Source organism: Platichthys flesus, chromosome 3 (assembly GCF_949316205.1).
Source record: "Platichthys flesus chromosome 3, fPlaFle2.1, whole genome shotgun sequence".
In the NCBI taxonomy this organism is placed as follows: domain Eukaryota; kingdom Metazoa; phylum Chordata; class Actinopteri; order Pleuronectiformes; family Pleuronectidae; genus Platichthys; species Platichthys flesus.
In genome coordinates this window covers 18,254,096-18,281,243 of record NC_084947.1, presented here as the reverse complement: position 1 = coordinate 18,281,243, position 27,148 = coordinate 18,254,096, and the positions used below count along the sequence as shown (strand labels likewise).

Here is a 27,148-nt window from a genome sequence, read left to right as displayed (position 1 = left end):
AAACCTGGTGGAAGGATGCAGTATGAGTCAGGGAGCCGATCCGGAGCAGGACATTTTAATACAACTTTCTTCAAACTAATGAGATGCGCGTGTTCTGTTTTCCCAGGAAATAATTAATTGATCTTGGTGAAACAAAATCAGGCACAGTTTATTGGAATGATATCTGAGTGTTTCAAATGTGCTGCAGTTTAATTTAATTGAAGGAGACTGTTTGGCCTTGGTGGAGGTATGCTCTTCGAAGAGTGCCAGTTTGTGTGTGTGTCAGCAGGATAACACAAAAACAACACACAGATTGCAAAAAAAACTTAGCATTAGAATGTGACAGGTCAAGAACAAACCTATAAAATGTTAGTGCAAATCCGGGAAAAGGAGCCGATCCAGTTTGTTTAACACTCTCCCTAACATTCAAAGCATTTCCCCCAATTTCGAAGGGAATAATTCATGGCTCGTGAAACTAATTGGGACTATTTACAGGACTGATATCTGTAATTGTGCGAAATTTCGAATGGGGACTGTTGGGTCTTGATGGAGGTATGTGCTCTACTTTTCTAGTTTCAGCTATAAAAGATTATTAGTCCTCTAAGTTTTCAAAAGAAAAAAATTGAAAATGTAATTTTCCAAATACCATCCAATGAGGAAAATATGTTATTATACTATAAAAAGCACAAACTCATATGGTTAGATTTAGTCATAATCCATCATTAATTTCCCACTTTTTCTTGGTTCAATTCTGCCACTTATCCATTCGACATCACTAAAGTAAAACTAAAGTGAGACTTTCCGAGCAGCTACAGCTCATTCCTGAGAGGAGGAGGCAGATGATCCTGTTGCTGTTGCAGAGTTTGAGATTTTTCTGGACAGTTTGGTGTCTTTTTTCAAAATTAATTGATCGCTCTATTCCGGCTGTCACCCTGATTATTGTTGGGAGGCCAGCATTCATACTGAAAAAGCCAAATCAATGATCAATCACTCCCACAGGATTAAAGGCCCATTTCAAAACCCCCGTTCGTATCCCGAATCCTTGACAGGGTGGTACTAACCATACTTTTAGCTGTGTGTGTCAAAAATAACATTTTCAATATATTCCAGTCTGGATTTCGCAAACGACGCAGCACAGAAACCGTTCTCCTTAGGATTAAAAAAGATCTATCGATGTCAGCTGATGCTGGTGATTGCTCCGTCTTACTGCTCAAACAAAACAGAAATAATAATCTTCGGTCCCGATCAGCTAACAGGCAAATTACTACAATTTCTCGGTCCCCTGGCAACCAATATAAAAGCCACAGCTAAAGATCTAGGTATCACATTCGATTCCCAACTGAATTTTAAACCACATGTGAATGATATCACTAAATACTGCTACTTCCACATCCAAAATACATGTCCAAAATTAAATCAGTTTAATCTCTGTTTGTACATTTTTTGCCATGTATTTTGTGAAGGACTTTGTAACCTTGTTTAAATAAGTGATTGACAAATGAAGTTATTCTACTTTTTTATGATTTATAGGATCGCACACTGCTGAGACGACTGTAAAGAAAAAGACCCCCCCCCCCGCTTCGTACAGCACTGAGAGGTTCAAGGCCTTGCGGTTTCATGTGACTTTTCAAAAGACACCAAACTAAACAGACCTAACGTTTCCGACGCTCGCTCTTCTCTGAGAACGGCGTGTGGATAAAGCATAAGCCTCTCTCCTCAAACCCTCCCTCCCTCTCTCTGCCTGTGCGCCGCCGATCCCACTAAACAAACAGCCCACCCAGATAATGAGGCCTGGTGAGAAAGTGTAGAGTGGAGGTGTATTGAGGGGCTATGTAAGCTGGCCTAATCCTCCTTCACAGCATTTGTTGTGTCATTAGAGCTGTATGGGTTGAGGATCCTGTGACACAGCCCCTATTCACTCCTGTAGCCCTCAGCCACTACACAGCAGAGAGCTGGTGCTCAGAGCCGCTGTAAACCACAGTGGATGTTCAGCCCTTAAAGACCTCACAGGACCTCTCCCCTGAGGACAGAGTGTGGTAAAGATGTGCTGACAAAATGTATCTCTCTTACTCACTCACACACACACACACACACACATAAAGAAACAGAATTGAGTATTCACTCAGGAGCTTTATTTTATTTTGCCAATCTCAGGCGACACAGTAGCTGAGAGACAAGAGATGTGCTTTGCAACATGTGGATGAACAAGTAATGACGTGAGATGACATCATTTTATTTGTTATATGGTCGACAGCAGGTGACCAGTTGTCTAACCCCCCTTAAACTTGCTCAGCTCATTGCTTTTATTCAAACCAACCCATCCTCATCTCACCTGTCTTTTACTTTCAGCACAATCTACAATAAGATTAGAACTAATGTCTTATTTTCTACTAATACATTCACCTGCATATATTATTTAATTGGATTCCCCCAGAATGTGGTGAAAAAAACATTCTGTGCCGCTGTTTTATTCATATTTTAAGAGTAATTTAAGGAAATTACTTTCTATAGTATACAGTACCATGAGTTACAGTATATTTTATAATACTTATTTAATTGTACATTACACACAAATACTCAACTTACTAGTTATTCTGGTCTTTCAAATTTTATTGAGAGCAGTGTTGTCAATGAGTTAAAAAACAGAGACAAGATGGCACCATGCTGTGTGTAAGGCTGAGGTTTCCTAAGGGAAGTAGGTTGACTGCCGTATAATCAGTAGCATTTATTGCATTAGCCTTTCTCGAAACAACAATTTACATCTTAATAACAGCTAATTTTTCCAGGAAAGTCTAAGATAATTAAGCTAGAAAAGGTGAGACCTGTATAATAAAGCAGGATTTTACTCTGGAAATTCAGTGACTGATTAAACAGAATAATTTTCCTCATACAACAGCTGAAATTTTCTTTAGTCAAAGAGACAGTAACTGAAAATTAACATTAGCGACTAGCTAAAGTAACAAAGGCCCTGTTCAGACCTGGTGTTAACATCCATCCTGAGAGATCTGATCATAAGTCAACAAGGTTAAGTTTGTCTGTCACACCTGGTGTTACAATGTGTCCTGAGGGTGTCTCCTGTCAACATTTGAGATCACATGCAAATAAACACGTATGTCATTTGTGTTCCCAAACCACGAATGATGTTTTTACCCAGTTGAATTTAAGGATGTGTCAGTTGACAATGTTTTTGTGTGTATGTAGAAGAGAGAGATAGAGCGAGCGCAGTCGGGACGGACTGAAAAAAATCTTGTGCAACTCAGCTATGAAGCAAGATTTTACCAAATTGAAAAAAAAACATCAGCCAATTTTGTGATTGTCAGTGTTGATATTGTGGCAGAAATCAACAAATCAAAGAATGTACACTGAGTGGTGTAAAAACACATTTAAATTGTAGCGGGTCAGAGACGTCAGCTGAGTAGCTGGTCCCTCATATGTGGCCTAGCGTGGAATAACTGTTTTATGATTTATTAAAGACTGTGGTCACATGAACTGTAGTATGAGGGATCAGATCTCAGGACACATTCAGGATGCACCTAGATGCGTTCAGTCCTGAACTTAGTGCTGACAACTTGTGGTCCCAGCACTCTGATGTTAATACCAGCTCTGAAATTGTGGACGTATGTGGTGAGACTACTTTTTGTGAATGAAACAACACTCTACTTGGTGCAGTTACTGTGTAAAACATCTGCCTCCTGTGCCACATACCATACGATGCTGATACGAGGAAGTAGAGAAGCATTAATCTGTAAACCATAGAACTCATGGGAATGGCGCACATATTCATACAAAGCACAAAATGATAGATAAAGCATCACAGAATCGTGATATTGCTTTTGGCTACAGCTCTAATTGCTGGCTTATCAAAACATGTAACATGGCTCAGATTGTGAAAAAATAGCTTCGTACAGTGTGACTGTACATTCCTGCCCCGCATATTAAACCCCAGCAGTTAATCCACCGACTGCATGAATCCTGCCCAAAAAACTGCTAGCAACATTCCAACCCTCACCTACATCCGTATCTGCAGGTTTCATCCTGCTACGGTCAACATTAAGACTTTTCCAAACGTTGTAAGTGCAACACAAAATGTAAGGCCAGTTTTTCCAGTGAAATAAATAAAAAGTTTGCTCTGTAATAACAGTAAATGAGCAAATGGCTGATTTCTCCTTAAACATGGAAAACAAGAGATCTAACTTGTTCAAGTTCTCCTGTACTTAGATGATTTACTGACGTCATGAGGGGCATGTTTGATGGGAGATCTGAGGTGTCTACATTCAGCACCTGCAGACGCCCCGTATCACGACCTTTAACCCTGATGTCATTTGGGCTGTTCTTTGAGCTGGTGTTCCCTGAGAGCACCAGTGAATGTAGCAGTCCACACATGCAGGGCCGTCCCGGCCGAGAGGGTGAGGAAGAAGAGGAAGGCAACTTGGAACCCGAACCAATCCACCACGCCTCCAGCCAGAGCACTGAACGTCAGCTTCCCCAGCACCTCCAGAGTCGCTAGGAAACTGTAGTGAGTCGACTGAAGGGAGAACGTCAGCCGAGAGGAACGAGGGGGATGAATGATGAGAAAAAAGGGTTTAAAGGAGGTGGTGAAGGAGGGGAAATTGAGAGGTAGAAAGAGGGTTTGGGAAAGACAGAAAGACAGAGTGAGTTAAAGGAGTGTCACATGGGTGGAGAAGGTAAAAGTTCTATCCTGTGGTATACATTGATTAAACTGTTAAACCTTTATCACAAAACAATTCACTCAAACCGACGAATGTGTGATTTGAATTCTTCAGGTAGTGTAAAAAGGTGTAAAAGAGAAAATAATACAGAAAAAAGATTGAACAAAAAACGAAAACGAAAACACAAAAAAACGAAAACAAAAAGAGGGTAGCCTGAAAGACACTGCGTGAGATCATGGCCTGAGACGATGGGAGGCGGCCAAATGTAGAAGAGTATCTAATCCCAGCCTTAAGGCTTTCAAGACGGAATAAGAGTGAGAGAAACAGAGGTAGAGAAAGGGGGGGGGGGGGGTGATAACATAATCTCTATGAGCCTTCTCTCTCTCTCTCTCTCCAAAAGAGCCACGTTCACCAGGTGAGTCCAAAAGAGGACTCTTGTGGCTCTATTGATTCTGACAAATATAAAAAATACTAAAACTTGTTTTGAATTCACCACTTAAACAAGGCCATTCTTTACTTTGTCTACAAACAACTCATAAGGCCTTCTTAAAAGGACAAATACCAACTATTAGCCGGTAAATAGAGAGGATAAAAATGAATTGGCACCTTTGGATGATTATTTTATCAATCGCTGGAATTGAAGTTGTTGTTTTTTTTGTAGAAGGACCACTGGCTTTTACAAGCACTAAAAAAGTGTTTTGCTAGCAGTTCATGACAGCCCATGAAGAACGTTTCTCACTGGAAAAGAAAGACTGGAAATGAAATGAATCCACTTCCATTAGAGTTGAGGAACCGGTGGTGAGCTGAGACCATATTTGAGCCGTCGCTGAAGGTCTGCAGGCCGAAGTAGAGAGCTCTGAGAGCCGCTGTGACCGCGGCTAAGTGAAGTGCCTTTATCCTGAGCAACTTGTTTAACAGATTTGGTTACGTTCACCTGGGGATCGTTAACAAGCACTCACACTATCGGCTTTCTGTCATTGGATAGCGCTACCTTAAACAACACACACACACACACACACACAAGCACACAAGTTCAGGTGAGCTAATGCTCTCCCCTCCGCATACACACAGATTCACACACAGCGACACACTAAAAAACAAACAGGATTTGTGTCATGAGAACCTCTCAAACCCTTCCTGGTTCTCATTATCATACGTCGTGATTGGTTCTCTCCTCTTATTTATTTTCAGTGCAACCAGAAGCTGATGTCTGTAAGGCAGCAGCCTGTGATTCCTTTTTTTTCACCCTCCTTCTTCTCCATTTTGAGAGTGACAGCAATTTAAATGATAATTTGTCACCTTCAGAGATTGAGTGAGCGACGTCTGAGCGGCTGTGCGTACAACGATCACCTCCAGGCAGCGATGGCCCAGTTACGGCAGGGACAAAAGGAGTTATGTCAAGGAGGAGAAAACGAGAGAGGAGAGGAAAAAGTCAGAGTGGAAACGAGAGCATTTAAAGGACTAGAGAATGACAAAGAAATAGAGTGAGGTGGTAGAGGAGACAATGCCACTGGGGGGCCAAAAAAAGAATAGAAGCGATGAACAGAAACTGGGTCTGCTTTGACTTTAGAGATTTTTCAGGGGGAAACAGCTGATGAGAAATGATTGGTGTAGGTGACAGGTGTGCTTTACGCTGATGAGTTCCCTCCACAACCCCCTTTGAAAACCAGAGGACATGACCTCACATTACAAAATAGCGCAGTTAAACCAAGACAAACGAGAGGAAAGAAGGGAACAAAGGAAGGAGGGAGAAGAAAGATTGTGTTGTCTGTTTGTTAAGCCAAAGGAGTTGACCTAAGACCACAATAAACTCTGTATACTGACATGAGAATTATTATATAACAACAACGAGGGTCTCCTGAATAAGTCAGGTACGTGAGAAAAGGATTTGTTTACCTGAATGCTTTCCTCAGCTCTCTGAGTGCAATGCATCATAGTTGTAAAGGTGAGCGTGGTGATGAGACCGCCCAGGAAGTGTTGACCGCTCATGCTGAGGATGGCCATGCCTGAGGGAACGGACACATGCCAACAGAGTCAATGACAAACACACATCTGAGAAACACTACAGTAAGTTTTACTGAGAGAAGTAGAAAATTGTCAATTTCACGACGTTGTCTGCTCGAGTCAAAGCAGAGCGGCAAAGCAGTTGTAAACGGTGAGCCGCTGAAGCCTCTCCTCTCTCCCATCACCAGCCCCTCTCCCCCTTGTCCCCGAAACACAAGCAGTGTATCCTCTGAGGGGAAGTGGCAGTGCAGCGTTAGCGGGGGGAACACAGAGGAACCACAGAGCCTATCTGTCTCTGCTCCCGCTAACACTGAATTATTCACTCAAGCCGCCAGAGTTTTTGCCGAAGACTCTTCAGTCAGCGACACAAGACTGTTGGAGTCACACAGATGCACCGACTGATCACACTGGAAGAGTGGGAAGCGGAGGGTTATCATGTAATATTGAAATATCGGAAACTGAATGTTTTTCACGGTTGAGTTTTCCTGAGATCTTTGTTCTGGGTTGAAAGTGGAGGAGGGAAAGGCCCCAACTCTCAGTCTGAGAGGTTTGATAGGGGAACAGACAACTCCGGCAGAGATGAATGATGCGGATTTGAATCCCCAAATGCTTTGCGACTGTGCTGTGCGACAGAATCAGATGTGTCATTCAGACATTAACAAGTGAATGGCTCTCTGGAGAAAGACAGCGCGTGTCTATCAACGTCCTCTGCAACATGTACTCATGTGCTGTATTCATGCTGAACATCTGACTCAAAGGCTTGTACTGCAGGCCAGTGGTTCACAACCTGTTTTGGGAAATCCTTTTGTTTTTGATAAATTTCTGTCAGTGTATAAATCTGTGTGTCGTTATACCCGTTTAAACACCGTCTTGCCCCTCTTCATGTTGACAAGCTATTGTACATAAAGCTGTGATTTCTGACTCTATGCCTGTAAAGGTAAAAATAAAAAAAAAAGAGAAAAGATATTATTATAGGTGGTATAAATAAATAAACTATTCTGATCTCTTCATTTTCCTATCCCTCAACAACTTCTTGGGACTCCGGCCCTGTCTGTCAACCACTGCCACTGGGAACTGATGTAATGCCATTCATTTTTACACGTGTCTGAGTATCGTGGGGAAATCTACAGGAGGTGACAGATTTACAGCAGTCAGTGTGTAAGTCTATTGTAAAGTCTTGCTGTGTGGATGTTGCTTAACCTTTATATCAAATTACTCACCTGTCTGAAAAAATAAATTTTTCTTCCTTTTACTATAAAGAATGGACAACACACACCTTATGTAACAAATATCCGGGGGCTGAACGCACCAAGAGAATCCCACAATGCAACAGTGCAGCAGTACAGTTGGTGAATGTCAGTGTTTACTGTGGATGATATCTTTGTTGTATTTGTCAGTTGTTGCTGGTGAAAGCACCAGTTTGACCATTGCTCCTGTTTGCTAATCCACAGTTTCCCTGTAGACTGTAGAGCATTATGACTTTAGAGCATTATGACATTTAACTATTCTGTTGAGTCTCATTTAAAGTTCAGTCAGTGTGACTGTATTTGTGTTTATCCAAGACAGAGTGTTTATCCACACAAAGTCAGGTTATACATCTATGGCCTAAATATTATTTACGTGTAACAGCATCTTAGTGAGTGTGGGTTTTTATTCAAGGAAACAATTTTAAAATGACATGGTAGATCACCGGGGCGTTGTGGCCTAGTGGTTAGAGTGGTGGCTCTCCAACAAGAAGGTTGCCAGTTCAAACCCCACTCTCACCAATCTGCATGCGTGTCCTTGGCAAGATACTGAACCCCTTAATGGCCCCTCATAAATGTTGAGTGAACCAATTGTAAGTCGCTTTGGACAAAAGCGTCAGCCAAATGAGATATAATGTAATGTAATCTGTGTCAGAAATAATCTCCGTCCACCCTAACGTACAAGAAATACATTAAACCTCACTGGAGCTGGACATGAATATAAAGGGAACAGGACCTGCTGATGTTTCTTAAAAACCCTGCTCAGGCTTCTTCAGTTCTTCTTGAGTAAAAGGTGAAATGTCTTCAGAAACACCAACAAGTCTAGTGGTCTCTGTACTCATGTACAACTGCTGGATGATACCATGAATCAGATGATTGAGAATCAACATTCATGTAAACAGCTCATGTGCACACAAGTGCCAGCAGGGAAGACTGACTCCTCTGGAGGGGGTTTCTTAGTTGCAGATAATAATAATACTAAAATAAAAAAAATATTTGAAAAGTATGAGCAGGGATTTCTTTGCTTGTATTGACACCAAGATGCGACTGTCACTGGCAGTAATACGTATTTTACATAAAAATTAGCAGGTATGTGTGAGTTTTATTAAATGTGGGTAAAACTGCTAAGAAAAGACAATTGACTCTTTTAAACCAAGACAAAAGTCCTATCTTTTAGTGGGTTTTTTGACCAGTGGAAAAGGGTGTAAGTATTAGCGATGCTTTCTATTCACCGTTGGTAATAAAGGCATCTCAAACCCCATCAGAAAGCCATGAGCATGACTGTGTCATTGTTTAAAAAGTCCAGACTAAAGCGCAGTTCTGTATTTACAAACTAAAACAAATCACGCAGCATATCCAAAAGTCTGTTTTTTTAGGGATCAAAAACTATAGAGTATATATAGTGTAGTTAAATGCAACTGTTATGCATTTTTAAAGTAAAATGCATTAGTGTGGTGATAGCTTAACAGGGCCACTCCAATAACAATCATACTTCTTGACTCTTCACCTCCTGCTAATCACCTGACAAACTGATCTAAAGATTCATGCTGACACTGGGTTCCAGTTCAGTAGTGGCCTGTCGTCTTATCTGTGACTGTATTTCTGTTTCTCACCTTTCATGAGTGGTGATGGTTCCAGTATGGTGAGTAGAGAGCTCTGGAAGACCATGCTGATGGTTCGCAACACAAACACACGTCGCATCAGGGCCCCGATGCTGAGGAAAGAGCAGCAAACGAGCCAAATATCAGAGAGATACTCACCAACTTTAAGGAACAAGTGTTAATGTTGAGCAGTGTGATAGGTGGTGACAGTGTCTCCAGGCTGGTATCATTCAAATTAGACACATTCTATGTTTCTTTTCATGTCACACATAATTATACCCACACACACATACGGATGATCACACACACTAACATGCTAACATGGAAGTAAACAAGTCCCCAGACACTAATTGATCCCTGTTAGTGCGAGAAAATCATCCCCCTGTGGGTTTGGGTTCATGACGTAATCAATAACCTAAGGAGATCCCCAGCATGAGGACGATAATTAATCACTCTTAACATACATGCACACACAAACACACACACAAAAGAGCTCACACTGTTGTGTGACATCAGGGATTAATAATGCCAATCACTCAGAGGACGCCTGCCACTCAAGGACTAAGTGTGTGTTTATGTTGTTTTTTTTGCATGTAATTATTTATGTGTAAAAAAGGCTGTGAGGACGAGAGAAAGGGCCTGACACACACAGAGATGGATAACGAATAAGAGGAACAACATGAGAATGTCTTATTCCACGATCGAGAAGTACCATGCTCGGCGACCAAACGCTGATATCACACTCATTTAGTCTAAAGAAAATGAACATTATAAAACCAAGTATATGCCAGAGTTAAACTGCTCGCTGACCAGCTATTTTAATTTATTATAAACGTATTCTAAGGATTGTATTAGGATCAAGTTCAGTTACTACAATAATAGATATACAAGTTGCTAAATGTGGGAAATTTCAAAGAGTTTTTAAACATGTCTTTTGAGACCCCACTTTAAGACCCCATGGAAATCCTAAACAAGCAATGATCAAAATAGTCTTAAACCGACTGATTGATCGACTCATTATTTCAGCTCTCGTACAAACGGCGCCTTTGAAATTGAGGCCACAAAGTCAAAGAAAAGCATTGAGTACACCAGATTTGACTTAACATAACAATTTCTAATACTGACCTTAAATCAACTGAAATCTAGGTATTTAACTTTTTCTAGCTCTCTACAAGACTCGATCTCTTTCCCTTTCTCTCTCTCACCTTCATTTCTTCCCCTCTCACCATCTCTCCCTCTCCACCCAGAAAACCAATCCTTCATCATTCACATGCTAAAGACATTCTTCTCTGTGCTGCTCATTTACCTCCCTTCTCAATGACAGTCTTTCATATCATGCACTCTCAATCCTGAGAGGGGTGGGTGTGTGTGTGTGTGCGTGTGTATGTTTGTGAGAAAGAGAACCTGCCTGGCTGCTACCTCACATGGGTCGGGCCCAGATAAGAATAGCCATCCTCTCAAGTTGCCAGTGGCAGTTGTAAAGGGGGTCAGTCACTGACCACTCAGCCGTTTCTGATGGCGGGGAGGACAAACCTTCCAACTGAGCTTTTAGAGGTGGGACCAAGCCTACTGCACAGACCTGTCCGGTGTGTGTGTGTGTGTGTGTGTGTGTGTGTGTGTGTGTGTGTGTGTGTGTGTGTGTGTGTGTGTGTGTGTGTGTGTGTGTGTGTGTGTGTGTGTGTGTGTGTGTGTGTGTGTGTGTGTGTGTGTGTGTGTGTGTGTGTGTGTGTGTGTGAGTGTGTGTGAGTGAGTTTAGTGAAAGAAAAGTGTTCATTTGAAAATATAAGATGGATATAACCCAAAATATAGACTTTTACACCACTGAGTCATAAATACAACATGTTCTTTTAGGAATTCTTGGACATTTCTCATGTTTAACAACTAAGAGGACAACACAATTGTTTCTATTTTCTTGACCTGGTGAATACAAGCACATTTTCACATATAACACTGAATTCTAACTTAAAATTATTAAATCTGTATCCCTACACTTTACCAACTGTAATATTGCAAATACTGGTGGACCAAAGGGGCTTCAGTAAAATTTTTATAATTTATCTCTTCAGATGTCCCTTAATTGTGGATTTATATATCTTACAATTGTAATAGTCAGATTTTGACTGTTAAGTTAGTTTAAAAAAAAGCAATTCTCAAAACATATATTGGAAATATAAACTCTACTAAGAGACATCAGAACCCAGTGCTCCTTGTTTTGTATAAAATCTTTAAACATAACTGGATCATTCAGAACTCATTCTAATGCAAGCTTGGAGTTTTAGTAAATATTTACAAATTACGATTTGTTTAAATCTATAACCATCAAATGCCTGTTTAGTTAAACCTGGGTTTCCCACACAATGTCTCCCCATCTTTAGCAGAACAAGATGTTTATTCAATATACTACAGAGTAGATTTTCCATCTCTGTCAGTGTGTGACCATATTACTGCCTTTACAAGTTAGGGAGTCTTTTTACAGGTGAGATGGAGAGAAAGAACGAAAGATCAAAAGCCAAAATATGACAATGACATCTTTTGAGAGTGCTCTCCCTTCAAAAACATTTTGCCTTTGGAGAAATGCTCTTGTTTGCTAGTGTCACTTTACAGGAGGAAAACAAGATCTGGGAGCTGAAAGCACAAAACAAAGACTAAAAGACCGACATCAGACAGAGCAAGATACATGTCAACAACCGGGCAAGCACACAAAGTATAAACACAGATAAAATAGAGAACCAAAATACACAACTTTACCTCTTTTTAACAGACAAGCTGTGTCTCCCTTACCAGCCTAAGATCTTGCTGTAAAGGGGCCAAAAAGCTAAATGTTTTCTAGGTGGATGGAAGAATGGACTCATGGATGTTTTCTTGATTACAGTAACACCCGATGAGGAAAGTAACACATTATCTTCCATAAAGGCATTGTTATTTATAGTTTCCATTACATCACACTGGCCATAGGCAGAGCTGTGCTATAATGTGATCCTAGTATAAGCAGACATAGACTTATGCAACAAAGGCTGGGCACAAACGGCACAATGTCAATATGCTGAAGGGGAAAACATGTAAAGGCTCAATTCAACCATACGATGAAGACACAGAGATAAAAATAAAACTTTCTATAGAAACGTTTTTAAAACATTATACCAGAACCAAATTATTACATATAGTGATAATACTGGTGTTTCAGCACATCTAGTACAATGTAATGCAGCCATTCTAATATATTAATCATCATCAGAGTTTAACATCTTAGTATCCATCTGTAAATCTGAGAATTAAATTCAACCAGAGTCGCTTGTCTCAGCACACAAGTATGTGTGTGTGTATGTGTGTGTGTGTTAGATTTGCTGCTCATGCTGTTCTCAAACCACACGCCAAGCAGAGGGGGTCCCTGAGCTCTCAAACAGAGCTGTGTTTACTTAAATTACTGCACGCACATACACATACCCCTCAGCAAAGAAAGCTGAATGAATTAGAGAAGAAGAGGAGCAGGGTGAAGAGGAGGAAGATGAAGATGATGATGATAACGTGTTGATGACTGCGCCCCGGTGTTTGGAAGACAGTCACATCTAACCTCTTCATGCTGTTTGAAATCAAGCTGCCCTGCTCGCCCATTACACCTACTCTGAATGACTTGTCAAATTTGGGCTTTACTTTAACCATAAAAACAGATTCTTCTACCTGGCGAAATAATTGGATGCCAAGCCTCCAAATGTAAAGGATCCCTTTTGTGAAGATATTTTTCAAATTTTTATGTTTACATGTATCTAAAGATGATTAGCTTTTTTTAGAAAATCACATTTAACCTTAGGTGATTATGGGAAAATGTGGATTTGGTGTTGAGAACTTTCACACTGTGTAGTCTTTTTCACTCCTTTCCCCAATTCATTTTATGATCAGCAAACTCTGCAGAGTGGCATAATAACATTGCCAAACAAAAAATGTTGATTTCGGTGTTCACCAAAAGAGTTGGTGAGAGCGGTACTGGTGATGAAGGCTACCTGAACTGAGAGAGCAGCAGGCCTCCCAGGGACGACCCGCCGATGGAGAAGCCCATGGCGATGACACCGTTCCAGAAGCCGAGCTCCCTGGCGGTCATGTGGTGATCCAACAGGAAAAGAGGAAACATGGTGACTGCACCCTGCTCACCTGCAGTGACAGGAGGAGAAAAAGCGACAGAGAGAAGGACAGGAAGAGGAAAAAGGGAAGACTTGAATGAGATATCCTGGCAAATGTAGTGATGACAGTCTATTGCTCTTGAGTAAAATATGCAATTAATACCCTGTGTGTTATGTGTCTATTTCATACTAAAAATAATAATTTTCCAAATACAGTCTGTGAGACATCTCCTGAGTACACACGCCTGCTCCAATCACAGTCAAATATGATGAGCATGTTGAACCAAACTGTTTAGCCTGCAAGACTGAACAACATGGTTTTCCTGAGATGACGATTGCAGAATCAAATACAGCGCACTGACACGCGGCGCACCTATTCCTAGAAAGTGTCAATAATAGATGCCTGACAAGAAAAAGAATACCCTCAGTCACTTCATCAAACGGGGGCCTAGCACTTTTCCTAAAGCGCAAAAAGGAAAACACAACAAAAACACCAAAACTTCCGCAGATGAAATAGACCTCACAAAGACCTTTCAGTCAAAATAAAAAGTTTCTGTCAGGCAGTCAGACTTTCTCTGTGTAGCGATGAGTGTGGTGGTAATGTTCTGCTGAACACTACAGTAAAATATTCAGTGGCACTGACTATACGCCATTATTATATTAATGGAGACTGACTTCAGAAAGACAGTGGGACCAAGGAGCCGTGTGAGTGACAGCTTGGCTCCCAGACTGCTGTCAAAGACGACGCAACACAACTGACGACTCACACACTCAGTCAGCCAGGAGACAAACAAAAATAGAGAAAGAGAAAAAAAGACATGAAAGACTGAAAGAAAATAATAATAAGAGAAAGCTGAGAAGCTCCCAGTGATCGGGAGTGCAGCAGGCGGCAGAACGAGTGTCACCGCTGTAAAACCCAGCAGAAAGGTGGGGAAGGAAATGTGGATTCTCTGTGTAGGAAACACTTGTCTGTCACTTCTGTCAAGCATGTTACACTCATGGCAAATTACACACTGACAACTACGTTCAGGCTGGTTAAAGTAAAATTAACTAGAAAGGCTTGTGGTTACTAATCCTAAACACATCTACCTGTCGGAGTTACAAATGTGTTTGAGGAATATGTTTCAAATATGTTTATTGGGAAACCAATCACATAACAGAGAAATTAACAGTTGACAGTTATGTTTCCTTTGTTTTTACAGAAGGTGAAAAAGTAATCCCTGCCAAAAAAGACTAATGTCAAAAAAGAATAGCAAGTAAACAAGCAATGCCCTGCATCAACAAAACAGATGGGACAAAAAAGAAAAGAAAAAAGACAACAGTGCGTGGAATATGGAGACAAAGATCAACCAATGCTGTGAGTTTACAGACATCCTTTATATCATAAATCTGAACAGTATTCTGCCTGCACATCCGCCGGACAATAAACCAAATTTACCAAAAGAAGAGCTGCTCTCAGTGGAGTTCATTCCTCCACCAAGGCCCAAGAGTCCCCTTATAAAGACACATTTAAATTCACAAGATCCAGATATTTATTTGGATCTGCACCAAACTGCACAAGCCAAAAGCACTATTTTGCAATGTTAAAGAGAGTGAAAACAAAACATTACTGGATCTGACCCCTGATCAGGATTTGCATGAACATTTAATGGGATAAATTTCTTGGAATTGGTTGAGCGGTTTCTGCGTAATGCTGCTAACGTAAAAATAAACTTAGACGAAAACATAACCTCCCAGTCGAACATAAATAAAACTCTGATCCAAGTTGATTCACTACCGTTCGGTAGAGACTGAATCACAAACTGAGAATAACAACAATAAGCAGTGAAGAGGTCAACCTGGTATTGAATGCACACTCCAGTACAGACAGACTGTGCTATAGCTGTAATGGTTTACGCAGGAAAAATCATCATCCACTTCTGTATTAATGATATTACTATACTTAAGAGGGGAGATTGAAAAGAAATACCAAAAAAAATCTTGTTTGTCTAATTTCTTTCTAACATGTAATATAGTCCAGGTTATTGATCAATTCATTACAAAAAATATGAACATTATAACTACTTGTAGCCCTGCAGAATATAAAGACTAGATCATATTGTTGAGTATGACACATCGTTTAAATTTGTAGAACAAAAGTGTAGGGAGCTACACGTACATCGATTTTACTTTAATTATGAGTTGATATAAAGACATTAGCATCACTCCACACGCCCAGTGGGAGCTGCACTGGTACCCGTATACCCTCCCTGTGCATTATTCACATCATAATCTGTCATCCCCGGCCGGCACTGAACTGTTTGGAGCTGCATCAACTGCGCAGGAACCATATTAGTCATAATAAAGTCAACATTGGCAACAGCAGTACCCATGATGCCTGGGTTGTTTACCCATGGTTCTGTGCTCCTGTGCCTGTCTGCTGCCTGTTGTTTCGCTCAGAGCTTTCACAGTCCTGACTTCAACTAATTATTTCTTTAAAGTGGGTGAAGGGATGGGGGGGGTTACACACAAACACACACACACACTCACAACACAAGGCTGATTATTCCTTTCTATAAATATTCTCAAAGCAACAATTGTCCATTTCAGCAGGGATTTCATTAAACATCCGCAAAGATTAAACAAGCAGAGAGGAGGGGAAGGAGGAAAGGGTAAAACCAGAGAGGAGGGGAGAGGATGAGAGTGATAGAGCAAGGGAGAGAGAGGGAAAAGGAGGAAAGAAAGTGACAACGAAACAAAAAAGAAAGAAAGAAAAGGGCAGAGGGCAGTAGGCGAAAAAAGAGGGAAGAGAAGAGAGATGTGGTGCAGGAAATGACAAACATAATGTATTTCTTTTGAAATAAAAAAGATGTGAGTTAAACATGACTGGAGAGATAGGAGAGCAGCCAGGGATGGAGACAGCTGAAGACAGAGGGAGAGGAGGGGGGCAGATGAACAGAGACATTGTTAGAAGGTTAGTGAAGAGGAAACAGAGGCGAGGTGGCAGCCTCAAAGAAAAGTCTGTGTTTATGTTTACATTGAGCTCAGAGAAACAAAACTGTTTAACGTTAAGAGGGAGGGAATGACAGAGAGAGAGAGGACAAAGTTGCTTTATCTTTCCCACTTATTTAAAAAGGTGCTTCTTCACAACATCTACTTGGTAGCACGAAGTAGGGTCCAAGAGATTTGACACAAAGACATGAAGAGAGGAGGAAGAAATAAATTATAGAATGTATTTCAAGATGGATGATGTATCCACTTCCCCCCTCGGACTATCCACAAATAAAGCCATAATATCCCAAATAAAAACGCTGCCATCTTGCACATTTGAAGCCAGGGTGTGCGTAGTAGTGATCGCGAATGGAGACGCAGAGGTCTCCCCGATAAATGCGCTCCACCAATCACGAGTTTCATCCTGTAATTATAGCATCAAACACTTGAATACAATTCAGTATGATAAGAACAACTCAAAATGACAGAACCCATCTTGACAAAAAGTGAAATTGAGGTGACTTTTTTGTCTGGCCCATGGGTCATCCACATACTTGGAGGATGCCGGTTTTACGACCTTTACTTCAGCCAACCACCAGGTGGTGATTGAGATGCTTGGCTTAACTTTTGAGAATCAGTCATCCATCATTAAAGCTAGACTATGAAATAAACCCATGTAAGATTAAAAGCCCTGAGAAGCGTTTTATTGATCAACTATGAATACAAAAATAAAAATTTGAGTTATTAGTTAGTATAATACTTTAGTCCAGGTTTGGTAACGATGATTTCTTTGCTTCGCATCTTTGAATTCCCCAAATAGATATAGATCAGAGTTCAAACAGAACTAGTGCCAGTTGTTCAAAGCAGGCGTCTCAATAAGTAATACACTGGGTGACACTGGCACATTTCCATATTTGGATAATTTATAATGTATTACCCAAACAATTATCAGTAAAACAGTTAAGATGGGGAAAAATATGAATGTGTTGCGTTGCATGTCGTTGTAAATGATGTGTCCCTACATTTTGTGCTGGTGATCTTTACTGCAGTAAAACCCCACTGCTACTAGTGGAAAGAGTTAGTGTAGAGCCCAGGGGTTAGATGAGGGCGAGAGGTCAACAAGGACAGCGGGGTCATATCACAACCTCCTTGCTCCAGCTTAGACAAAAGAGCCGACGGACCAGGAGAGATCACGGAGGACACACAGTCACCCTGCACAACATTATCACTCCCTGCTGCGCTCATGGCAAACAGAGGCAGGTTTATACATACTGCATTTTACGCACACACACAGGCCTATGTGCATACACATTTCCGCTCTTTAAGCTCCCTGAGGAAAAAACAGTAAACAGAGCCTTGTCTATACACATTTTCACAATATCCTATGAATAGTTGTCTTTTGACTTACACACACCCATACACGCACACACTAGTGTGAGTCCCTGCAGATCAATGCAGGTGTCAAGATGTTCTCTGTGGCCCTCAGGGCTCATGAACATGGGAAAATTCACTTTGCAGCTCGCTAGAAGCAAAAATAACCACTATGTCTTCCCGCCCATCCCAATCTTGTTAGATTACAGGGTTGATTGTTTGTTGTCTGCGTTTATTTTCTGAGAAATATCCATTCAGGCTCTTACGACAAATACACTGTCCCAATCATTTTCAATTATGTTTTAGATATTGCATGAACTCTGGGTTACACAAGTCTTTCCAATGATAAAAAGAGACAGTGCCTTTAGAAAATATTCATCCCCTTTCCTTTTTGCACTTTATTGTTGAAGATAAAAATGTCAGATTACAAAATTCCCATTTTCAAAACCAATTTACTCTCAATTACCATCGACACATCTCAGGGATGCATCGGAACACAATATAGCATCACAGAAAAGGGTCTGAATACAGTTCCATATTACAGACAATTATCTCAGTTATTATTTTTTTATCAAATCTGAAAAGGTTTTATTCTTTATTATTTATCCATTTACGATTAAACGAAACAATAAAGAAAGCAAGCATACAAAGAAAAAAAAAACAGAGACCAAAACTAGGAACACAGTGGAGTAAATACCCACGCAGGGGCCAAACAGTTCCCTATAAACTCACCAAAGACGCACCGAATTGCACACAATCATAGATGTCCCCTAGATATCCCAGATTTTTTCATCAAGATCCATCAAGATCCATGCTTTACCCTGGCAAATGTCAAAAATGTTCCAATAGCACATACGTTTGAGTTTTGATCATTAACTCAAACAAATCTGAAAACACTGCATTTGGATTTAGCTCATTATGTGAGATTTATGTGGCAAAGAGAACACGTTTGAAAGGTTGTGCACCTGTTTGCGTCAGCATGCATAAATATGTTTACTTCTACAGCCATTTTGCTCTTCGTCTCTCTCAGGGCACCATGTGGTGGTTGTTCATTAATTCATCCCCTCCTTCAGACTCCCTCCGCGCAGTCCGTCTTTTGCCCTCTGCACCCCCTTCTGAAAGTTTGTCTCTTTCCCACTCTTCCACCACCACTCCATCTCTCACAACTCCATTACCTCTCCCCAGTTGCTGTCATCCATCAACTCTTTGAACAGACTGGACCTCAGGTCTGAAGACAATACAGGGTTGATGCAGGGCAACAAACAAGCAGTTAATGATACTGTTCCACTGTCCTCTTAATGACCATGTCTACATGTACCCCCCCCTTTCATCATGATGCTGTCCACCACAACAGTCCTGCAGGAAAACTTACCTTCATAAAGGTTTATCAGTCTTTGATGAAACTTCTGCAACCACGTGTTATTTCAAAGGCTGTAGAAGATGGCGCTATTGAGCTGCATTGCCTCTTACTGAGATGTGCCCCTATTATTTTGATTACCACATTCATATCAACAAGGACCTTGGTCCTTTACCTCATCTAATTAACTTCTGATGTTGTTATTAGATCTAGCTTTCATTTTGGAGGTTAGGGTTAAAGCTCAGTATTGGATGAAAGCTTTCTCTTTTTCTGTTCATCCACCCATTGTTTCCCAATGTGACGACAACAACATGACACTAAAATGTTTCTTTCCGTTTTAGCTTATTCGCAACTTAAAATTTCACTTTTTTGCCTCCTTCTGTTCCCTTTTCCCTTAATACTTACTTTCTCCCTCCCTCACGCTCTCCGTCCATCTCCCAGAGACTATGCCCAGACAGTTATCCCATCTTGCACGTGGGTAACAGTTCAGACATGAGGCCCTCAATGATTGGCCCCAGCATTGGACGCCGCACAAACTCAGAGTTCATTAGTGATAGATGAGGGAGAGGGATCTGAGCTTGGTGTGTGTGTGTGTGTGTATGTGTGTGTGTGTGTGTGTGTGTGTGGCAGAAGAGGGGGGGGGGGTTCAGACAGGCAGATCACAGTCTCACACAAACATACCAACGCACCCCCTTGAACAAAAACAATACTGTCTCACATTGACAATTATGCTGGCACATCCAGGGCATAATCTAAAATATTACACAATCCTCTCTGTCTACAAAGGTGGGAAATAGTTAGACGACCACAACAGGAACTGCTAACAATCGACAAGGCCATCAATGTATATCCAGAGCTCAATCACTGAAAACACTGGGAGTAATTATTGCTGTAATCATGAGCATCAGCCGATAGCGTGTGTGCTCGTGCGACAGAGAGAGTGCTGGGGGGCTTCTCCCTAGACAGATTAAGGGGTCCAGCCAGCCTTCACATTTTGTCTAGTAGTGTCGTCTGTTGTGGCTCATCCGATTACTAAGCCACCCTTAACACTCTCTCAAAACACACACACATACACACATACACACACAAGCACACAATTTAAAAACAAAGACATATACATTCATGGACATACACCAATAAAGACTATGCAAATGTGAGGAGACAATTATATTCCCACCACCCACGTACACATAAACACACATCAGCATGATGCGCCGTCTTTCATTTCAGTTTCTGAACGCCACAGACACAAAGACACTAATCCTTACATAATCCCCTTCTGCTACCAAACACCAAACTCTGGTCAAATCAACTCTCTCTCCCACACACAAGCCTTAACTGTTTGAAAACTACTTAATTTTTTAAAAAACTTTCTCACTGGAATTAACTGACTGACAAATAAAAACAGTCTGCATGAACTTAAAGGTAGTGTCTAACTTTTCCTTACTGAGGACCCAAGTGGCCACAGCAGCGCAGTGTTGAATATTTGAACGCCTGGTAACAGTAGAACAAGTAGAGACGAGTTGAACAAGTCCGAAAACTGACTCCGTAGCCCATCAACATCCATGAGAAGATTGCAAACATTGCTACTAATAGCCAAAAGCTAAAAGGGCAAGTGAGGGTGTAGCATTAAAAGCCCAAGAGAACATTCAAATGAATAAAAGTGGGTTTTATTTTTTATGCATTCAACTTTTCATTTGCAAGGGGGGATTCTAATTCACTCTCTTAAGAGTTACATATTTCAAACTAACACTGTCTTCTCATCGTAGTGCCTCAGGTTTACACTTTATGTGACATTACAAATAACAGTTTCATCCAAGAAGGGCCTGCACTTCTCAACGTGCACACAGGACCTGTTAAGACAAGATAAACTGCCCTACAACAATTACCCCACAGTCCGGTCTCATGTGCTCTCTCATGACTTCAGCCTACATTGATGTGCCAACAGAGACATCTAGTGGTGATCTCTGGGCCCTGCTCTACACTACAACTGAAGAAAGTTTCACAATGGACGAAGGAGAGAATTTCAGGAAATAGAACCGTCCATTGCTTATGGGAAGTTGTTTTCTTTTGCTGTCTGGTTTTTGGAGAGGAAATCAAATAAAATTGATCGATTGATAAAATGGTCTCCAATTTCTACGTAGATGTTCAGCAGCTGTTCCTACTTCAGTCTTTTTCTTGCTCTCTCTTTCTAACTAGGTTCCTGTAATGATCATTCAAACTGAAAATGATAATATCTGCAGCAATTATTCAATTAATCAACTTATAAAAACAAAAAAAATGTATGTATTCATTGTTTTTGTCATTTATCAAGAAAATCCCAAACCGCTCATTTGTTTTAGCCTCTCTAATGTGAAGATTTTCTGTTTTCTAGCCATTCTATATCATTACAAACATCCAATCTCTTGAGTGTTGGTCCAGACAAAAAAGATATGCAGACATTTGTTTTTGAAACACTTAAAAGTTCAGACAATTAATAGTTAATTATACATTTTTTACACATTAATTGAGATCGACTCATTCGATCAGTTCAGAATAACTATTAGTGTCAATATAAGGTATAATAAGTGAAGAAATGATAGTTTAACCATATAGTAATGGACTCAGACTTACCCAGTTTGTATGTCAGGACATACAGGACCGTCCATGGCGTGCCAGGCACTGCCAGCATCTTCCTCCACACCCTCCATGGCGTCATAGCATCCAATCCCTGCGCCCCCCTCCTGCTGCCATCAGCCTGCTGGCCCTTCAAAGTATCATCATCCAGCACGGGGGTCCCCCACACAAACAGAGCCACCCCTGCATACACAAACGTCAGCAGCATAAACATCCAGCTCCATCCAGCCACGTCAATCACCGCCAGCAGCCCCCCGCCAGCGAACACCGAACCAGCTTTGTAGCCCACGACCTGAGCCGTGTTGCCCAGCCCAAGCTCCCCGCGACCTTTCAACAACCCCACCGCTGCTCCATCTACGGCAATATCCTGGACTGAGGCCAGGGTGTTCATGGCCAACAGGGTTCCTGCCACTCCCCAGATATGTGCTTCTGGGGCCAAGGCAGCACTGGCGAGGCATGTCAGAGCCAGGCCAGACACTGTGGCCACCAGCCAGTACCGCTTTGTGCTCAGCCGGTCCACCAGTGGAGCCCAGAGCACCTTGAGGACCCAGGGGAAGTAGAGGATCTTGGTGAAGCCGATGCGGGTGAGGGAGTGACCGGCTCCACGCAGGTAGACAGGGAGCAGTGAAGACTGGAGACCATAGGGGATGCCCTGGACAAAGTACAGCAGGCCCAAAAAGACTAGTTTGTCATTCATGGTCTAGCTCCAGACGGGACTCTCTCACTGTGCTGACACTGCCGAGGTCCATGGGTCAGGTCACCGTCATCACACTGGTGTAAGGGGAGAACCACAGACTGACTGACCCAGTTGAGCTGACTGACCTGGAATGAGAAGACAGAGTGTGTGAGGTTCAGGGACACATATGTTAAACCCATGATACTAATGATGACGACACAGGGGGTCATTACAGCTCCTGGCTGCTCAGGATGGTTTACTGCTGCTCTGCCCAGCTCAGGTTCCTGTAACCTGGCTAACGTTAGCCTGCTCAAAGTCAAACCACTAATGTACACAGATAGGATCAATATGGAGGTGACCACACTTTATTTCATCATCAAACTCAAACACAAACGGGACTTCACATCGCTGACATCACACTAACGCGTCTGACAGCTGCGTTAGTGGTCACACAGGCTGCTCAGCTAAGGTGAGCTAGCTAGCATGCTGTCATGCTGTCGTGGGGAAGGAGCCGCTTTACAACACGTTACAACATGTCAGAATTATTAAAGGGTTATTTTCCATTGAGACAACGCGTCCCGCAGCCCCCACGAGAGAAGCATTAACACATGCTGAGATTTAAAGTTCTTAGCTTAGCAGCAGCTAACCTGAGACGGTGGTCCGCTTGTTTATAGTTGAGGTCTGAATGAGCTATGAAGTTGCCAGGTGCGGTGACAGCGATCCGTATTCTGCAGAGGGAAAGTCAAGGGAGCAGAGAGCGTGTGTTCTCTGTTCACTTGGTTAAAAAGACCAAGGGCTATATGATTTACATGCCAGTGCATTTCAATCTATTTTATTACCCAACCTGGCAACCCTCGTCCAGTTTAACACATGCACTCACTCTGGCTGGTGTGACATGTTATTGTGTTCATGTGTAGGAAGTTTGAGTGACACAAAGCTTACTGTACCAGCATTAGTGGTGAAGCAAGTACTCCGATTTTTTATCCACGTAAACTACAGATAAAAGCACAATAATGTACTCAAGTAAAAGTAGGCTACCATCAGTGTTGTGCAAGTTCACGCCTCTCATGAACTAGTTCAAAGTTCAGTTCATTTCATAGTTTTAAGGTGGAAACTGAGAATGAAAGACTTGTTAAAGAAAACCTTATCCATCACTACCCCTTGCCTTTACTGTCGGAATGTTTTTCAGACAGTGTGAAAAAATCCATCAGATAATAATAAGGTGCATCGGATCTCGGATGTAGTTGCTGAGTCTGCGTCTCTACTTTCTCTTGCCATAGGCATATGAGACCGAGAGCTGTTGTGTTGCAGGTATGGCCTGCCCCTTTAAGGAACGTTGTAGTGTGTGACGTAGTGGACTAGGGAATTGTGGGAAAATACGCTAAAAGTGTGTTTATAAGGAGAAGTGATGGATCACCTAGAAGGGTTGCGACTTGCGAGTGTTACTCCTGCTGTATGTCCGAGAAATGAAGTGGCCGCATTCCAAGTAAAGAAACATCTCCTCCTCCTTATTCACGGAGCGGTCCGGACGGCTGGTTACCGGACAGACAGCGAGCCAAGATAACCAGTGACTGGTGACCGACTCCTGGTACAGACGACACAGGAGACTGATTTATGAGACAAATGCAATGTAAAACAATACATTAACGTCACACCATCATCCTCTAACCCCGGGGACGCACCAGAGGTAGAAGCGCTGCGAAAAGCGATCCGCCTCCTTTCCTCGCCCATGTTAAATACTTGGGCTGTTCGCACCGGCAGCATAGTGCCGGGAAGAACCAGGAAGCGCCGCAGCCACACACGCAGGCACATTATCTCCTGTGGAAGGGTGGCGGATACGGGCTTGCGTAGGTCAGTCACCTGTGAAGACAAGTGTTGGGCAAGTTACTGAAAATAAGTAATTAGTTACAGTTACTTCTTTTAAAAGTAATTGAATTACTTCACCAGTTACTGTATATCAAAAGTAATTAGTTACTAGGGAAAGTAACTTTTAAGTTACTTTTATGTCTGCTTTTTAAATGTAATGAATATGAATAGTACTGAACAGTTAAACACAATAAATATATTTTTTGTAATCAACAGGGCAACAGGCCCTGTTGATTACAAAATTAAATCTGTCCGCTCCCACGGAACGGACAGATTTAATAGACACACCAACGCTGTCAGTGTTTCCCCTAGGTTTACAGCTTTTTTTGGATGGGGGGGGGGGGGGGGGCCGCAGGGGCCGCGGAAGCTCTCTGTCCGCTGGTGGGAGTGTGCTCACCTGTGTGTGTGCGCATCTGGATGGAACTCCGCCGTGAGCGATACAGAGAGCAGATGAGAAATCTAAACACGCGACCATGTGGCGTGGGGGGGGCGAAAAAAAGAAAAAGAGCTGTTACGTGCCCCGGAGCGTCCTCATGACTGCCTCTTGTCCAGTGCGATGGACCCACACTTCCTTCGCGGTCGACCGGTAGATCGCGATCAACGTAACGCGAGTAACGAACTCATTTAAATTTCAGTAATTGTAACTGCGTTACTTGATTTAAAAAAATACCTCGTTACATGCTCGTTACCGCTCAAAGTAGTGGAATTACAGTAACGTGTTACTTTGTACTGCGTTACTCCCAACACTGTTGAAGACGGCGCGGACAAATAATGATGATGAAATGTAATATAAAATTTTTTTAATATAAAATTAAATATAACAAAATTTAATTAAATGAAATATATATATATTTTAATTAAATGAAGCCCACTGCTCACATTCTGCGCAGAAGCCCATTGCGCACATCCTGCGCAGAAGCCTAGCACATTCTGCGCAGAAGGCCACTGCGCAGATCCTGCGCAGAAGCCCATTGCGCAGGAATTGCGCTGGCAGTTTTATAAAATTTTTCCCTGTTTTTATATTTGATTCATTTAAATTAACATAGTGTAAGATATTTTGCAATTAATAGGAGAAGTCCTGCGAATAATAAGAGTTTAACATATTGCCAGCTTGAAAATGGGAAGGGGTGGGATTGAAACCCAGGTCACTCTTTTTAGAGACCTAACGCTTTACCAACTAGGCCACTTCAGCTGATGGTTCCCACACCAAACTAAGCACAATAAGACGATGGACAAATTGTCATGTGTGTGTGTTGGTGCCATTTTATGCTGCTTCTGATAAACACTTCAGAGAAAATATTTTCTACTTTACTACATATATTTGAAAGCCTTACTTAAAAGTTACTATTATGCTTTTTGCTTTTAGATACTGGATGAAACCTATTGTTAGAGAATAGCCCAGTGGGGGGGGGGAAATATTCTTTGAGAGAAGATTCGAGATTCATTCACTATACGGCACAACAGATCTCTGATCCTTGAAGCTTCCTTCTACCAAGTTGTGTGGTTCGGAGCCGAGACACTGGCCAGAGAAGAAACACTTGGAATATGTTGCTTGTTTGGTCTGCATATGTGTGCCATGAGTGATGGGTAACGTAGTGCGAAGTCTAGTTAGTTGGTTTCGGTTAGGCTAAATCATTTACGTGCACTGAGCAACGACATGGTGAAAGCATTCGACACATGACAGTTCTAGGCCAATGGCTGTAGGGTTTTGTGGGATGCCAGGCTCTCATTGGCTGATGAGTTGGCGTATCAAGGGTGAATGAGGAAGGGGAGTGAAGAATAGAGTGGTGGATGATAGGAGTGTCGGAGTTACGAACAAGAAGTGTGTCGTGTTCGCTGGACTTTAATAAAGTAACACATACAGAGAGGTTTCCTGTTGTCTATACGAGAGGACGCTACAATATGAACGTGTTCACCGTTCAAACTCATTATTTGGCATTGAGTTGCGTTCAGTTCATCGTTCTCATAAAAGTGAACGTGTTCAATGAGCGCATTCTTTTGCCTTCGTTCATGCACAACACTGCCTACCATATTAACTATTCTACTTGTACTTGCTTCTAAAAGTGTAAAAAGTAAAAGTGTGTGCACAGTTGGGCCTATTAACTATGCAACAATCTACCGAATGAGTCTTGGCAGTAACCTCTTCCAATTCAATTTAGTTACCTACCCTCTGATTGGATCAGTGGATCAATTCCCCTCTTGTCTTGTTGATTAATTACTTTCATATTTTTCAATGGGAAGATGTAAAGCAATGCACTGTAAAAAAATATAGTGGTGTAGAAAGTATAATTGGAATAGTATCCGTGAATAAATCTACTTGATTAAAGTCCAGATATATGACAAATTCACTTAATTGATAATATCACTCATAATATTACACTTTATTGGTATAGTACCTTTAACAAGTGCTTTACATTCAATATAGATGAAAATAAAACTACAGGAATTATGTGCTTTGTTGCATCCCAGCTTTGCCAAAGTTGGGATTGTCTCAGCCTTATCCAGACTGTTTCAGTTTGCAAATATTATTGTAATTCTGCATAAAAATAGGAGAATACTAAAGTGTATTATTTTGCTAAACATGTTTCATTCTCTAGCTTGTTGGCTTGTGTCTGTCTGATATGGATTGCATGTGGACAGTTTGACATTGTGTGAGGTTCAAAACAGAGACAGCAGGAA

At 41.6% G+C, this 27,148-nt stretch overlaps 1 protein-coding gene across 1 annotated transcript; it reads right to left on the bottom strand.

Moving 5' to 3' along the window:
• Positions 1-2,096: 2,096 nt before the first annotated feature.
• mfsd3 (major facilitator superfamily domain containing 3) lies at positions 2,097-23,300 on the bottom strand. Its single transcript, XM_062383009.1, has 6 exons — positions 23,251-23,300; positions 21,925-22,749; positions 13,497-13,644; positions 9,511-9,611; positions 6,546-6,655; positions 2,097-4,504 (listed from the first exon to the last, which is right to left on the bottom strand). Exons 2-6 carry the CDS (start codon positions 22,622-22,624, stop codon positions 4,298-4,300), a joined length of 1,266 nt encoding a protein of 421 aa, XP_062238993.1. The 5' UTR covers positions 22,625-22,749; positions 23,251-23,300; the 3' UTR covers positions 2,097-4,297.
• Positions 23,301-27,148: the final 3,848 nt, after the last annotated feature.

Excerpts from the sequence above, each read along its gene's own strand:
- mfsd3 (XM_062383009.1), bottom strand. The coding sequence starts at position 22,624 with ATGAATGACAAACTAGTCTTTTTGGGCCTGCTGTACTTTGTCCAGGGC. Across the intron at positions 13,645-21,924 it reads TGTCCTGACATACAAACTGG|GTGAGCAGGGTGCAGTCACC; the intron begins GTAAGTCTGAGT and ends CTGTCACTGCAG. Across the intron at positions 6,656-9,510 it reads ACCATCACCACTCATGAAAG|GCATGGCCATCCTCAGCATG; the intron begins GTGAGAAACAGA and ends CCGTTCCCTCAG.